This window comes from Anolis sagrei, chromosome 3 (genome assembly GCF_037176765.1).
Source record: "Anolis sagrei isolate rAnoSag1 chromosome 3, rAnoSag1.mat, whole genome shotgun sequence".
NCBI classification, from domain to species: Eukaryota; Metazoa; Chordata; class Lepidosauria; order Squamata; family Dactyloidae; genus Anolis; species Anolis sagrei.
In genome coordinates this window covers 217454023-217469553 of record NC_090023.1, presented here as the reverse complement: position 1 = coordinate 217469553, position 15531 = coordinate 217454023, and the positions used below count along the sequence as shown (strand labels likewise).

The window sequence follows — 15531 nt, the reverse complement described above, 5'->3', positions numbered from 1 at the left end:
CACTGGAAGAGCTTCAGGCTGCAAAAACAGCTTTTGAGGCTTATTTCAGTCATCTCTGTCTTACCCTGTTTTATTATGGGTTGCTTTTTTGAGGAGTGACTGCTTCCTCTTTTTCATTTCTTTCAGGGAAGAAACTGTGAAGTCTCTGTTGACAGTTGCTCCAGCAGGCCCTGTGAGAATGGTGGGACGTGCCATTCCCACGATGGAGCTGGAGTTGGCTTTATGTGAGTGGCAGTTCAGGGACACATCAGGTGGCTTTGCTGAGTAGTGTCTGTCCAGGTCTTCATACCTGGGATAGCTCTGAGATGCTTTGCTTGCCAAGAGCCAGTTGCTATGCCTCACCACAAGGCTACCAGCTTCCAATATCTCTAACCAGATACCAGCCCCCCCCCCCCCCCGATTATTACTTAAAATTAGGTAGGAGGCCGTTTATTATATCCAAAAATGCACCCTTGGTCTCCACTACCTCCTGAGCAAAATCCACCTTTAGTACCTGATCTGACCCTAAAGGCCATAGCCAACGCCCAAGAGGGCAGATTCTGGAAACATGTGCACCTCTCTGAATTGGCAGTTGTTCCAGTCTTTAGGGGCTCTGATTTATGGTTGCCCCACTATTCCCAGGGCTCCTCCCCACTCCACTCTTCAGAGTACAGCGTAGGCGGCTTTCTGGGAAACAGATCATAATTAGCAGCTGAAAATAAACCACAGACTATAGTGAGAGAATGGGGCCCCAGCCCTGTCTGTGTACCCAAATTGCCAGGATGCTAAATGGCCTCTCATCCCGTCACCATAACAACCCAGCATCTTCAAAGCTAGCACATAATGTCCCTTGGGGGTTGACAAAGCTGCTTCCCAGCACATGCCACACTATAGATTCTGCCTTTGGGAAAAGTAGTAGGCAGGGACATGATCTCCGTCTGTCTAGGAAAGGCTAGCAGGGCTTTCAGCCCACAGAGTAATTCAATATGCGGCGCGTGAAGGAGGAGGACCGCCAGTTCTTCTACCTCTGTTTCTTCTTCTGAGTTGAACAGGCTGCAGACAGTAGGAGTGCATCTGAAATACACTGTGTATTCATTTATGACTTCCAAACTACCCACCCCATATCATATCTGTTTACATCTGCGTGGGTATATTGACATGGTAGAGAAGTATAAACAGGCTCTTCATATACATCTGCAAGCACATATATATCACTCCTGATATGATGTGTGCATAATTGTAGACAGAGCTCACATATTCATCCAGCTTGGGCATTCAAATGTAATTACTGATATAGATTTATTTTATAATATAAATATATGGACATATAATTGTGCCCTTCATTCCAGCACAGTTTAGAATGATAAAACATGCATAAAATATGTTGTCGAAGGCTTACAGGAGAAAATGCTTCTGGAATATGGCCATACAGCCCAGAAAATTCACAGCAACCATGCTTAAAATAGATTGAAAAATAATACATGGAATCACCATGGAAAAATATATGAACAACAGCAGACTTTCTCATTAAATTCTTCGGTCTTCTTTTATAAAGTGGTGTTTTCTTGCTCGTCTTTTCATTTCTCCACATATCCTAGTGCCACTGTTGAAGCCTCCCTCAACCAAGCCCATCTACTGTAGAGTTCTTTTGTCAGACAAGAATTTTCTCAACTCCTTTTCACCCAGTGGCTTCCAGCTAGGTCCAACTATGCTCAATCAATCAAAAGAAAAATTGCATCCTACTTCAAATCAAATCAGATGTGTCACAATTTCCATGAGGGCTGTGTTGCTGGATTCATTATGTAAACTGAGACTCATGTAAATAGGAGGAGCCAGTTCCATATGGAATCATTAGAGATTAGTAGATTATGTTCCAAGAGAACTGAAGAAGCCATAAATTTGATGGTTTTGCTCAACACACCACTAATTGTGGACAGAGTTTTTCTCTTTACACGTTCCCTTCCACACAGCTGAATAAAATCCCACATTTTCTGCTTTGAACTGGAATATATGGCAGTGTGGATTCAGATAACCTTGTTCAAAGCAGATATTTGGGATTTTCTGCCTTGATATTCTGGGATACAGGGCTATGTGGAAGGGCCCTAAGTAAGCAAAGGAAACTCTTCCAGCAATTTCAACACTGCAACACTGGTTTCTCCCCCAGTCTGGGAAGGTAAAAGAAAACCAGTTCAGTTTTTTTCTTACTGCTTAAAACTTCCCAACAAAATTCCAAACAGCCTCACTATCTTACTGCACTCTGCTCATTTTCTTGGCTCTCCTCTTCACACAACTGCATAGACATGCTGTCCACTGCTAAGCATTGCTGGTGAAACTTTCTGGAAAATAATAATAATAATTATTATAATTATAATAATAATTATTATTATACTTCTTACCTGCCTCTCCTCTAGGTGGGTTACGGCATAACTAAAAACACATAGTCATCATAAACATTGTATAAAATGCACATATTACAACACATTTCTGCAAAATACATATATTAAAATACACAGAACAAAGATTAGCCTATGTGAACACATAGTGAATTGTAAATTAATGTCTTAATGAGGCATGCCGCATTATCACAGGATGTCTACGCCCTACACCACTGGAGAAATTATACTATTTAGCCAGTATTGTACCACCTGACATCCAAGAGAAGCAGCAGCCTGTAATACCAAGGCACTGATATCTCCGGCCCATCCTTGGTTTGGATATCAGCCAGCATGCCAATGCCTTAAATCAAGAAACACTTTTCTAAGATCTACAGAGATATTCACAGGAACATCTCAGCAAGCAAGAGTCCAAAAGTGGCAGGTTAAAACCCAAAACCTTAATCCATGTCTGATCCCAGCTACTTGGAAGGCATCGAACAGACTGCACTCTGGCACCATGATATGCAGAGCTATTCATAAGAAATGGGGCTACAAAGTGGAGTCCACAACATGTGAGTGAGGAGAAGAGCAAACCACAGAGCACTTACTATAATGCAGTTTGAGCACTGTCTCATGCACAATGGAAGACCTTCTGAAAATCAACACCAGAGGCACTCCAAGTGGTCGGCTACTGGTCAAAGGACATTTAATAGAATGCCAAGTTTTGAACTTTGTGTTCTTTTAAATACATTATAACTGTACCCTCAATTTGCTTCTGACATGATAAATAAATAAATATAAATAAATTAAAACTGACTAGGTAACATTATACATTTAAAATGTTGTAAAGTGGTTCAATTCAAATTGAGACTTTCTTGCATTTGGAGCCTGTGGAAGTTGACTATATGAGTACCTTTCAAGAGGCAGAGCCTTGGAATAGATCAACCATTCATTTCTCTGTGAATTAACCCTTATTTTCTTTCAACAGGTGTTCCTGCATAGATGGATTTGAAGGAGCAACCTGCAGTCTGAAGACCAGCAGCTGCAATGACAGCAGCTGCAAGAACGGTGGCACCTGCATTACTGGCACCTCCAATTACACCTGCACCTGCCTTCCTTTCTACACAGGTAAATCTGATTCTGCAAGGGAGGCTTACTTGGCCATATTGGTCCTAGCACTGTCACCAGACTAGTACAGGCATATTCTATGCTTCACTGCTTTTGCACTCAGTAAACCCAGAGTTCAATTTATAGTAGAAGCATACAGTGATTAAAGAAGGTAATGAAGTAGTCTTAAATGGAGTGAACTCGGAGAGAAGCGAAATGGAGTTAAAATGAGGTCTAATCTGATCATTGGATTTTCAGATGGAGTAGTTTAGCACAAAGACTGAGTTTCACTAAATGAATTCTTACTGATGGGTCTAGCTGCAGTGCAAGGGAGCCCAGCACTCCCATCCTTTTATTAGTGTATAGCTAGTGTTCCTAAGCCTGTAAATATACTAAGGCTTTTACAAAAATATTCTAAAAACCATTCTAAAAACTGTTAGCTTGGGGATTCTGGAAGCTGTAGTTCAAATGGTACATTTTCCAGGTTCTAGTTAAGAGGGTTTTCCAGGTTCTAGTTAAGAGGGTTGTCAGAGTGACAGCTGGAGAGAGCTTCTTCGCTTTTAATATCTGTTTCAAAGTGGGTGTTGCTCATCAGGTAGCCAGGTAGAAAGCAACACTTGCTGAAATTAATAAGATGGTGTCAACCATTTTCCTAACAAAAATATTTATCTCCTAAACAAATCATGCAATTAGCAGATTTTATACTTGGTATATCAAAGCAGCTGAGTAGTAGGCAACTGAGGCTTGTATTCATTTATTTTGTCAAATACATGTATTGGGTCACCATTTTGCCCTTCCTCACTTTACTGAACTGATGTAACATGTAGAGCATGGGCCGTAATGTAAAACAAACCATGTATAGTTCACGTTCAGTAAGCCCACACGCTGCCTTGCCAGAGAAAGAAAACACGCCACACAGGAGAACAATCAAGAATACGAAGTTTACTCTTCGTAGTTTAGAACAATATATGTACAATGTGATCAGTTGCATCAACTCACATACTGTCCTTTTATGAGTCTTTCTTTGACCATGTGGATAAACTCCTTCAATAGCTCATGAAGCGAGAGCCCACTTCAAACTCTGTCTCTCTGCTTCTCTCTTCTTCTCTCTCTGCACTTGCATAGCTCAAGCCTGAACAAAAATGTAACAGTATCCAAAAGTCCCAGGCTCAGCCATCTCCCCGGGCGTTGCCCGACCAATTTTACAGTTGACACACACACACACACACACGGATTTCCTACATGCTCCAACAGAGCAGAACATGGGGCACAAACCTGCATTTCCTCTATCTTTTTCTCCTCCTTGCAGGAACTTACTGTGAGCAGCTAGTGGATGTCTGCTCCCCAGAGCTCAACCCTTGCCAGCACGGGGCCATATGCAGGACCTCCTCTGATGGACCCAAGTGAGTAGCTTAAAAGCTTAGAGAGAAGTGGTTTAAACCCAAGATCAACAGGGGAGCTTGGAAATAGATCTGGTAAAGATTTGTAAACATGATAGGAGAAGCATGCAGCATGGCCATGGATTTCACCCAGAATGTTTGCCTTGCTGTTCTTTGGAGCCCTAGCTCAATGAGTGTCTCTTATCTGCCCTTGCTTCCAGGTGTGAGTGCATGCCTGGCTATATGGGGGATAACTGTAGCATGGACTACGATGATTGCTTGGATCACCGATGCCAAAACAACGCCAAATGCCTTGACGAGCCAAATGGGTATTCCTGCCTCTGTGCTGGAGGCTACAGGTATGAGTCCCAGATGGGGACATGGCCAAGTTTATTACCAGAGGAACAGTGAGTTGTTGCCAGAATTGTAAAACAGAGATTGGGCTTAGAATGGTTGGGCCATATTTTGTGGAAGATTGTCTCCCATTTGCTGTACCAGGGAATGGCAAGCCTGGTGTGAATCCATTTTCTTATCAAGGAGATGCTCATATGGTGCCCTCCTCCAAATTGTTCTGACCTTCCGGGCAGTAGCCCCCTCCATGTAGTGAGATGGTAGTGCTGAGGTAAGTTGACTAGCACTTTCCAACTACCGTATATACTCGTTAAGCTGAGTTTTTCAGCTCTTTTTTTTAGGCTGAACCCCCCCCCCCCCCCCAATGGCTTATACTCGAGTCAAAGTTATTTATTATTTTATTCTGTTATTATTTTTATTTTTACTACATTTATTATTTTACATTATTATTATTATTATTATTATTATTATTACATTTACATTATTTTACTCTGTTGTTATTATTACATTTATTATTTTACTCTATTGTTATTATTACATTATTATTTTACTCTATTATTATTGGAAGGATACATAAACACATTTGCATTGAAGAAGGTTAGAATAATGGTTTAATCAGAGTTGGACAGTTTTACCTTAAATTACATTTTTATGTAAATACTCAAAAATATTTAACTTACTGATGCCTCAATTAATGTAATTTTATTGGTACCCATTTTTATTTTGAAATTTCCCTGTAGCTGCTGCATTTCCCACTCTTGGCTTATACTCTAGTCAGTCGTTTTTCCAGTTTGTTTGTTTGTTTGTTTTTTGGTGGTAAAATTAGGCACTTCGGGTTATATTTGGGTTGGCTTATACTTGAGTATATACGATATGTTGTTATTGGGAAAGATACCAAGAGAGCAAGATGAATGAATTATGTAAATCTGGATACAAAGGGATCTTATAACACCTTTGACTGTAGCCGAGAGGGTAGAAGTTTGTAGCATAAGATTTTGTAAGCCCAGTTTACTTTGTCAATGCATGTGATGCAGTAGCCTGAGCTTGCAAAAGCATATGCTAAAACGTCTTCATTTCTTCTAGTATTAAAGATCCCTTGATACACCCATACAAATTAACACGGTTATGTCTTTGAATATGTAAATACCTTAGGTTTTTGCCATATAATTATTTGTATGCCATGGCATTTTCATCCATCCTATGTTCAGTTGTGTGGTGTGAGCTAGAATGCTGCATAAACACAACTGTATGATTTCTATCGTCTCTGAAGCAGGGAGATTCAGGCTACAGAGGTGAGAGGTATAGTGCATTGAGAAGGCACCACCTGTCGTAAAGTTCAGCTCTAGTCCTAGTTCAATGCTGTGGATACCTGTGAGAGTTCTTTCCTTCTCCATCTTCTGCCTTGTTGTGTGTTTTTCTCATCACAGTGGTCAGCTCTGTGAGATACCACCCCATCGCTCCCTCCAGCCTACCCCCTGTGAGAGGGCAGAATGCCAGAATGGTGCCAACTGTGTGGAGCTTGGCAGTCGTGCCTTATGCCAGTGCCTCCCTGGCTTTGGAGGTCCCAAATGTGAGAAGCTACTGAGTGTCAATTTTGTGGACCGGGACACATACCTACAGTTCACTGACCTGCAAAACTGGCCCAGTGCCAACATCACCTTGCAGGTAGGAGTTGCCATCCTCTTCGCCATGCCACGAGGGAACATGTGTCTTCTGTCTTCCTTCCCTGTGCCATTTGTGAAGATGTTTGAGTAGTAGAATTCACTTCTTTGTCCATTCTTGCTGACTTTGTCGTTTTCTGTAGGTCTCTACAGCTGAAGATAATGGAATCCTTTTGTATAATGGGGACACTGACCATATGGCAGTTGAGTTATACCAAGGGCATGTGCGTGTCAGCTATGATCCCGGCACTTACCCCAGTTCTGCTATTTACAGGTAGCTCTCTGCTCTTGATTTCTGCCCCAACCTCAGTGTAATCTTTAGACTTTAAGCACATTTGTCTTGAGGACATGAGTCAGGAGGGTGAGAAAGGGAGGTCTTAGAGTAGTGGTTCTCAACCTGTAGGTCCCCAGGTCTTTTGGCCTGCAACTCCCAGAAATCCCAGCCAGTTTACTAGCTGTTGGGATTTCTGGGAGTTGAGGCCAAAAAATCTGGGGACCCACAGGTTGAGAACCACTAACAGAGCTTTGATAGTAGCTCAGTAATTTACACTAAAGCTTAATACAGATGTGGAAAATGGATTTCTGTGGTGAACAAATGGCAGGAATGTTTGTGAATGATGAATTTGTATATTAAAGGAGAAAAATGCTTGTAGATGACAGATGTTAAGCCAAGCTGGGGTAGGCTATTGAGTGAGTGAGTGAGTGCCATGAGACTTTGCCATCACGTTTTTCTCTTTCCTTCCCAGTGCAGAGACAATTAATGATGGACAGTTCCATACAGTGGAACTGGTGACCTTTGAGCGGATGGTGAATCTCTCCATTGATGGAGGGGACCCCATGACCATGGATGGCTTTGGCAAGGTCCACACACTGAACCCTGATGCTCCACTCTATGTTGGAGGTATGATTGCAGCCTGAGCTCATTTCATTTGGGGAGAAGAGAGGCTACTCTGTTTGACAGCCCTATCCTTGTAGCGTTAACTCCAAATACGGCCCATTTCCTGTTTTTTTAAGAAACTGAATATCTCCACTGGATAGTCCTATAGCAGTACAGTAGTAATAAATAAAACACCCTTTATTCATCTATACTTTATATGCTTGGATCTTGCTTTTCCTCCAGTGAGTCTATGGTGATGAATGTAGCTGTTTTCTTGATCCTTTCAACAGCCCTGGATCAGACTTAGAATCGTTACTATCATCTAGTCAGTTAGTGATTTTCATAATGAGGTGGGACTTCAATCTGGACCTCCCAACTAAGGGCAGAATCGTGTTTTGTTTTGTTTGTTTTTTTTTTACATCTGATGCCCCTAGCCAGCCATACAGCTGCTCTAGGCGATTTACAAGCTAAATTGTAAAAGATAAAAATACATACATACAAAAATTAATAATTAACATAGATCAAATGCTCTAGTGAAAAGCCAGGTCTTAAGTGCTAGAGTAAAAGGCCCTAAGTCACACATGGCTCTCAAGTAGGGTGGCAAGGAATTCCATAAGGCAGGGGCAGAAATAAAAAAAGCCCTGCGTCTGGTACTTTCCAAGTGCACTTCTCTAGGACCCGGTGTGTGAGGTCTTCTACACGTCACGGCTGGCTCCACGGGCTGTAAAAAAGGTGTTTCAGGGGTGCATGGGCCACACTTTATCTGTCCCTGCTCTGACCACTGCACATACTTCCTTTTATCTTTCCTTTTAAGAACGAGCAACAAAGTAAGAAAAAGGCCTAGAGCCAGATATAGGGGACGGGGAGGTGTGCAAGCTTGCTTATTTATTTATTTATTTATCTACAGTATTTATATTCCGCCCTTCTCACCCTGCAGGGGACTCAGGGTGGATTACAATGCACATATACATGGCAAGCATTCAATGCCATTTAGTCATACAACATATATAGACAGACACAGAGGCATTTAACATTCCAACTTTTCCGGCTTCATGAGGGTATGCTCGATTCCAGCCACAGGGGGAACTGCCGGTTCACCGTCCACTTGTGACACCAAGTCCTTGATGGAGTACTTCCTAATTCTTCTGCACACTGCTGGAAGGTTTTATGGTGTAAATTAGTTAAATTAGCCTCCCCGCATAAAGCGGTACCTAAATTTCCTGCTTTGAACTCATGACCTCTCAATCAATAGTGATTTAATGCAGCTGGCTACTAACTAGCTGCACCACAGCCCAGTCCCACATGCCCCTCTTTCATCAAATGGCCTGCCCTGGTTCTTGCAGTCCCTTGTGCAGTCTAGGTTGAGAACTCCAGGGCTCCTTCCTCCTGCCTGCCCACCCATCGCCATCTCTTTTTCTTCCCTTCACCTTCACTGCTGTGGCTCTCTCCACCAGGGATGCCTGTGGATGTGAACTCTGCTGCCTTCCGCCTCTGGCAGATCCTGAATGGTTCCAGTTTCCACGGCTGTATTCGCAACCTTTATATCAACAATGAACTGCAGGATTTCACCAAGACTCAGATGAAGCCAGGTGTGGTGCCTGGTTGTGAGCCTTGTCGCAAGCTCTACTGTCTGCATGGCATTTGTCAACCCAACACCCCTCATGGCCCTATTTGTCATTGTGATCCAGGCTGGGTGGGACCCCATTGTGACCAGCCCATTAGCAACCCTTGCCAAGGGCACAAGTAAGTACACCAAGTGACAGCTAAAGTTCTCCTTCTCCTTTAGCCCTCCTTTCTGGGTTGTATTTCTCACTGTTGTGTCATCTGTGGGATGGAGGGGAGGACATAGCAAGTGTTGGGTGAAAGGATAGCTGAGCAGTTAATCATGTTTTTCGCATCCAGAAAGTCTAGAGTGACAGCTCCAATTTTAAAGAATCGGGTGACAGGAGACATAAACATTCTCTTCCCAAGACACTAGAGAGTTGCTGCCAGTCATGATAGATAGTGGTGGGCTAGATGGACAACCCATCTGATTTAGTTTTAAGGCAGCCTAATGTCTTTCTGAGCATGACTAAATACTAAGTAGAACCTTCTGAGACTAAGACCCGTTCAACAGTGAGATAGCATACTTTGGAAGATGGTAGGACTCAAACAGTGCTTTACCTCTTCTGTGTATTCCTCTGTGATGAGGTAGAACAAGGCAACACATGGATGCCTCCCCATAGCAAAAACATTGGGCTAATTTACCTTTTTATAAATCCACCTCAGCCGATAGGCTACAGTATTTTATTCAAGAATAAGGACTCATATGAAGACATCATTGCAGTTAGAATGCAAGAAAATAAAGCTCTGTCTTTATTCTGTTAAAATAAGCTTGTTTACAAAACCTGTATGTTTGTCCCTCTAAATCATGCTTAAACCCTGTTTCTCCGAAAATAAAACATACCCATAAAATAAGCTTTAGCAGGATTTCTAAGCATTTGTGCAATATAAGCCATACCCTGAAAATCAGACATAGTGAAAATAAGACTATGCAGTGTACAAGGTCGGCTCCCCCTGTCAGGTCCCGGTCCTTCTGTGTGTGCTGCAAATTGAGGCATAGAGGGAGACATAGAAAGTCAAAGTTTTCTCAAAATTGCAGATTGTTGTACAATACTTCATAAAAATAACATATCCCTTGAAAATAAGCCATAGTGTGTCTTCTGGGGGAAAATAAATATACAACAGTGTCTTATTTTTGGGGAAACATGGTACTTTGAAGGATAAAGCAAACTGGGTAGTGAGCTGTGGCCCTTTCACAGGAACCTACCATAGAGGATGGTATATGAGAGTTGTGGAGAAGACAGATTACCCATCACTCTCCTTGACCATCACACTTAAGACATCCATTCCAAACCCCTGGGCTCTAACATACCATAGGTTTGCCATAGTGCTGCTTGTGAAGCCAAAATGTGAGCAATTCAGGTGCTTTTAAGGCGTGATGACACAGAAAGAGCTACGGAGCTGTTACCTGCCAAGTTTGGCTGTGTCAGGAGTGATTTGAGAAACTGCAAGTCGCTTCTGGTGTGAGAGAATTGGCCGTCTGCAAGGACGTTGCCCAGGGGACGCCTGGATGATTTGATGTTTTTATCATCCTTGTGGGAGGCTTCTCTCATGTCCCCGCATGAGGAGCTGGAGCTGATAGAGGGAGCTCATCTACCTCTCCCCGGATTCGAACCTGCGACCTGTCGGTCTTCAGTCCTGCTGGCACAGAGGTTTAACCCACTGCGCCACCAGGGGCTCCTACCTGCCAAGTACCTCTGATAAAAGGAGAGTGAAAATGTGAAGGAGCAGGGATGGGGTGGGCTTTGATACAACAACTTCTTGTATCTACCTACACTCAGCTTTTATATCTTGCTTCACTGACAGGTGTGTGCATGGCATTTGTGTACCCCTGGATCCACTCTCCTATAGCTGCCAGTGCCATGAGGACTACAAGGGGGCCTTGTGCAACCAGCAAGGGGAGCTCCACAACCCTTGCAAGAATTTGCAGTGTGTTCATGGTCAGTGCCAGATCTCAGACACAGGAGAAGCCTACTGTGAATGCAACGGGGGATTTGATGGGGACCTCTGTGACCAAGGTAGATTTTCATGCATGCTCTTCTAAGAGAACACTCTCTGCCCAGAAACCCAAGCCCTTGTCTATGCTGGGAGCCTTGACATTTCAGTTGTGGGCAGCAAAGGGAGTTCTTTCCTGCCAAGCCACCACCCACTGATGCATTTCCTAGCAACTAACCTCTGTCTTTCCTGCTGTACAGGAAAATATCCTGTTGTCTCAACATTCCCAAAGAGTAACAAACATAAAGCACACCTAGAGCAAAGATGCTTTTTCATTGTCTTTCTCCTTTTTTTGTCTTGGACTGGTTTTGTACTGTCAACTTCACTGGAAAAAGGCAATGCTTACACATCTCTTAGGACTTTTGAGAGAAAACAAATGTGTCTTTTCCTGTTTGTCAATCCCAAAGGGATTTTTCTCCTTTCTGACACACTTAAAATGTATTTAGAATGCCTAATGTTTAAAAGGTAGTCACCTGGGTCTCTCCAGTTAAGTCTTACCTTGTGTTGTGGCTTTCTCCGGTGTTATTCTAGCCTGACCACCTTCTTTGTTTCTGTTTCCTCCAGAGTCAGAGTGTCGGGGTGAGGCCATGCGTGATTTCCACCAGGTCCAGCGTGGATATGCCATCTGCCAGACCACTCGGCCTGTCTCATGGGTGGAGTGCCGAGGATCCTGCCCGGGACCAGGCTGCTGTGTAGGACTGCGTCTCAAGCGCAGGAAATACACCTTTGAGTGCAGCGATGGCTCTTCCTTTGTGGAGGAAGTGGAAAAACCCAGCAAATGTGGCTGTTCCCAGTGCATGTAGTCTCCGGCAAGGGACAGGCCAGAGACCAGTGGGCCAGGCCTGGCCTGACAGAGGCCTTGGGAACTTCTCCTCTTGCCCCTGTTGCTGGGAGGGGGGTGGGGTAGAGGCTCCATTTGGCAGCTGAGCAGCTCTCTTTGGCTTGGCAACAGTGGCTCTTCTGGATGGACCAGACAAAAGTGTAGATAGAAGACTTTTGCTGGCAAATCCAGCTGAACAGATGTATTTATATCCAGCACAGACTTTACCTGGGGCCACTGTTTGTACCCAGTATGGATTCTCATCACTCTAGCCATGCCTGTTTGTGATGTCCTGAAAGGCCATGCCTAGCCAAGCATCAGGATCCTGTCATTTCATGTCTTCTCATTTTACCCGGTGTTGAAGCCTGCTACGTGCCTGCTTTCTTTTGTTAGCCAGCTCTGTGTTCTGTTTTTTTCCTGAGTAGCCACTCCAGCTTCTCTCCTTATCCCCCTGCTCATTGCCACCTCATCTTCCATTTATGGGGTTCAATTGCAAGCAATTTAGAGACAAGAGGCAGCAGCCATGGACAAGGGCAGACAAGATGTCTTATAGGACCAGAATAATTTGAAGAAGGAAGGGGTCTGCATTTTTACTGCTTCTTACAACTTAATAGTCACTAAATAGTAAGGTATAAAATCAGCTTAATTTCGAGGCATGCTATGTTAGGATCATATATTGAGAACTACCTAGAAGGAAGTGAAGGTTGGCTAAGCCACTGGCATTAGCAGGAATAGACATGCTTTGTCTATGCTCACTTGTATACAGTGGATCTTACCTCCTGAGTATTTGGTTGTATGAAGAGTGGAGGAAGCTTGACTTTTTTCATATTGCAACTGTTGGGTATAGGACATAGACTAGACCAAGCTCCCTGACTGTGAGTTAAAATTTTGCAGTTTCTATGATGTGCATTCAAGAACAGGAAGAATTTCGTTTCTCTGGTTCCTTCTGTGTTCCCATAACCAATACTACGTAGCATTCCACATTATAGAATCATTTTCTGTGTAAAATGCCACCTGTTTGCTGAAACAAAAGGTCTGGATATTTGAGGAAGGTGGTTCTTTAAATCAACAGCTGCCAACTCCAAGATACTCATATCCATACCCATCACAGTCACTTTCATCTGCCTTTTTAGAAGGGTATAGGTAGGAGGATGGATAGCATGTGTCTTTTGCACTCAACTGACAGTAGCGTTTTCCTCCCAAAATGCAACATCATACACCAGGTCACCCATAACGTAGCCTTGCCCATGCACAATGGCGTGTAGTAAACAAAGCACTGCCCTCCATGAAATCTGAAGCACAGACTATCAAGTAGGAACTTTAGACTCTGCCCATCCAGGCCACAGGCGAAACTAGGTCTGTGCCATGACATCTAAGAAAACAAGGTGGCTCTCCAACATCTAGGCATTCAAAATAAACTAACCCGACAGTGTCTCCTCTTTTTCCGTCTCCGAATCCCTGTTTGTTAGTGGTTAACTTTGATGGGCCCAGGACAGAAGAGTTTGCTCAAAGATACTTTGGATGTAGCCTCATCCAGAAAAAAATTTTCATTCTCTACTTGCTGTGGGCCAACCATTCCAAGATAAACCCAATGTCTGCACTAATGCAAGTTAAATGACCAGGAAGAGCTGTACTCTCAGATCTACACAGATAATTTCAGTCGAGCAGATTTGCAGGTTATTTTTGCATATTTTTTCTTGTTTCTGCTGGGGTGGAGGAGCAAAGAAATAGAACACACTAAATTATATGTCCTGACCATTGAAAATGTTTATCATCTCTCTACAGACAGGTTTTAAAGTATCTAACCAGCCTTGAAGGCTTGGAACGCCTTTGTTCAAACAACTAGAGCTGAGATTTTCAGAATTCTGAGTTTTCATTTGATATCTCTGCAAGAAAACAGTTGCTGAGAGACCACACGATGAGATCTCGTGAAGCTTGAAGGCCTTGGCAGTACCTGTGTTCTAGTTTCCAGGGCAACCTCAGCAGCCTCAACTAGGTGCCTGTTGCTTAAAACATGGATATTTCCTCCATGAGGGTCTCCTAGAAAAGCAGCTCCTTGGCTCTAGCAAGAGAGACAACCTCAGGGTGCAGGTTCATAGCACATCAGGTTTTATTGTATACTAAGATGCTAGCTAGGAAAAGTGGAACTTCATGGGAGAGTGTTGCTCACTGGGAAGTCTCAAGTATTAAATGGCTGGATTATAGACCATACACTTGTCAACTCCATGCTATTTTTGGGATGGGAGAAAGCAATGTGAAAGCCATTGTGTACAGCTGTGTGGCAATAGTGCTAATCCGTCATTGCTGCAGGTTAAGAGGTGTTGGGTCAGTGGAAGAAATCTGAATGGCAGAAGGGTTTAATAATCTCTCTATTAGTACTAAAAGCATTTGTGACCACCAAGATCTACTGACACATCCAACGGGAAAACAAGATTGAAGCCAAATCCATTTGAATGTAACATAATTTCCAGGGGCATTAATATGTGCCATCACATTCACATTCTGGTTTTGCCATCCAAATCGTTTCAAATTTCTATTTATTATAGAAGCTTCAGAAATGTTAAATGTATTTTTCCTCCCACTGATAATGTGCAGTTTTTAAACTTCCATTTGTAAAATTCCTAAATTAGCTGCAATTACACAAATAAACTAATTAGGATTTTTTGAAGTTTCTTAAGGCTTCATGTTTCCAGTACCAGTATTTACACATGCCAGGCAGTGAGTATTGGGGGGCCTGATTTTTAACACTACACCTATCACTGCAGTATATATTTTAGTAGTAGACTCTGGCTGATAGTAAGTAAGCTGGCACAGCAGTTCTGACAGCATACTTATGTCATTGTTAGGGGGCCAGTTACTTTGTTGTCACTTCCATTCCAGCTGTGCTAAAGAAGTTTAATGCTTCTCAATGCGCCTTCTTCCTACCCACCCACCCACCGCTGACTGCTGTGTCCAGGCTCAGTCTGGCTTTGCATGAACACCCAAGGGAAATGGGTCAGCTTCCAACCAGAATATAAGATTGTTTTTCCTCCTTAGGTGGATTGTGCCTAAATCCAATCAGTAGCTTGGGGAGTAGCAGTCACTGCTGGGAGCAGGGAGGAGTATGCAAGGGGGTTGTGGAGACTTCCTTGCACAGTGCCCCCAAATGGACAAAGACTGCCCAATCAGGGATTATGGTAGCATTTCCCATCTGCTACAGGATTCTAGTTTTATTCGATAACAATTTTAGCAATATGCTACGTACAGCAATGTACCTACTTATTCTGGCCATCTTAGCCCTTCATACTTACACATTAAGGATCCAGACGACAATAATCAATAAGGGCTATAAAGTACCAATTTCAAAAGCTGACATTCCAAGCAAATGGTTAGTGAACACAAAGAT

General features: G+C 43.0%; 1 protein-coding gene across 1 annotated transcript in view; it reads left to right on the top strand.

The window, feature by feature from the left end:
• The window catches only part of SLIT1 (slit guidance ligand 1), a 193643-nt gene extending 178826 nt beyond the window's left edge, over nucleotides 1-14817 (top strand). Inside the window, exons 28-37 of the mRNA XM_060768243.2 lie at nucleotides 127-224; nucleotides 3343-3482; nucleotides 4771-4864; nucleotides 5062-5199; nucleotides 6619-6856; nucleotides 6996-7126; nucleotides 7599-7753; nucleotides 9184-9472; nucleotides 11138-11349; nucleotides 11891-14817. Coding sequence (XP_060624226.2) covers nucleotides 127-224; nucleotides 3343-3482; nucleotides 4771-4864; nucleotides 5062-5199; nucleotides 6619-6856; nucleotides 6996-7126; nucleotides 7599-7753; nucleotides 9184-9472; nucleotides 11138-11349; nucleotides 11891-12129 — 1734 coding nt within the window. The 3' untranslated portion in view covers nucleotides 12130-14817. The remainder of the gene's footprint in view (nucleotides 1-126; nucleotides 225-3342; nucleotides 3483-4770; nucleotides 4865-5061; nucleotides 5200-6618; nucleotides 6857-6995; nucleotides 7127-7598; nucleotides 7754-9183; nucleotides 9473-11137; nucleotides 11350-11890) is intronic.
• Nucleotides 14818-15531: the final 714 nt, after the last annotated feature.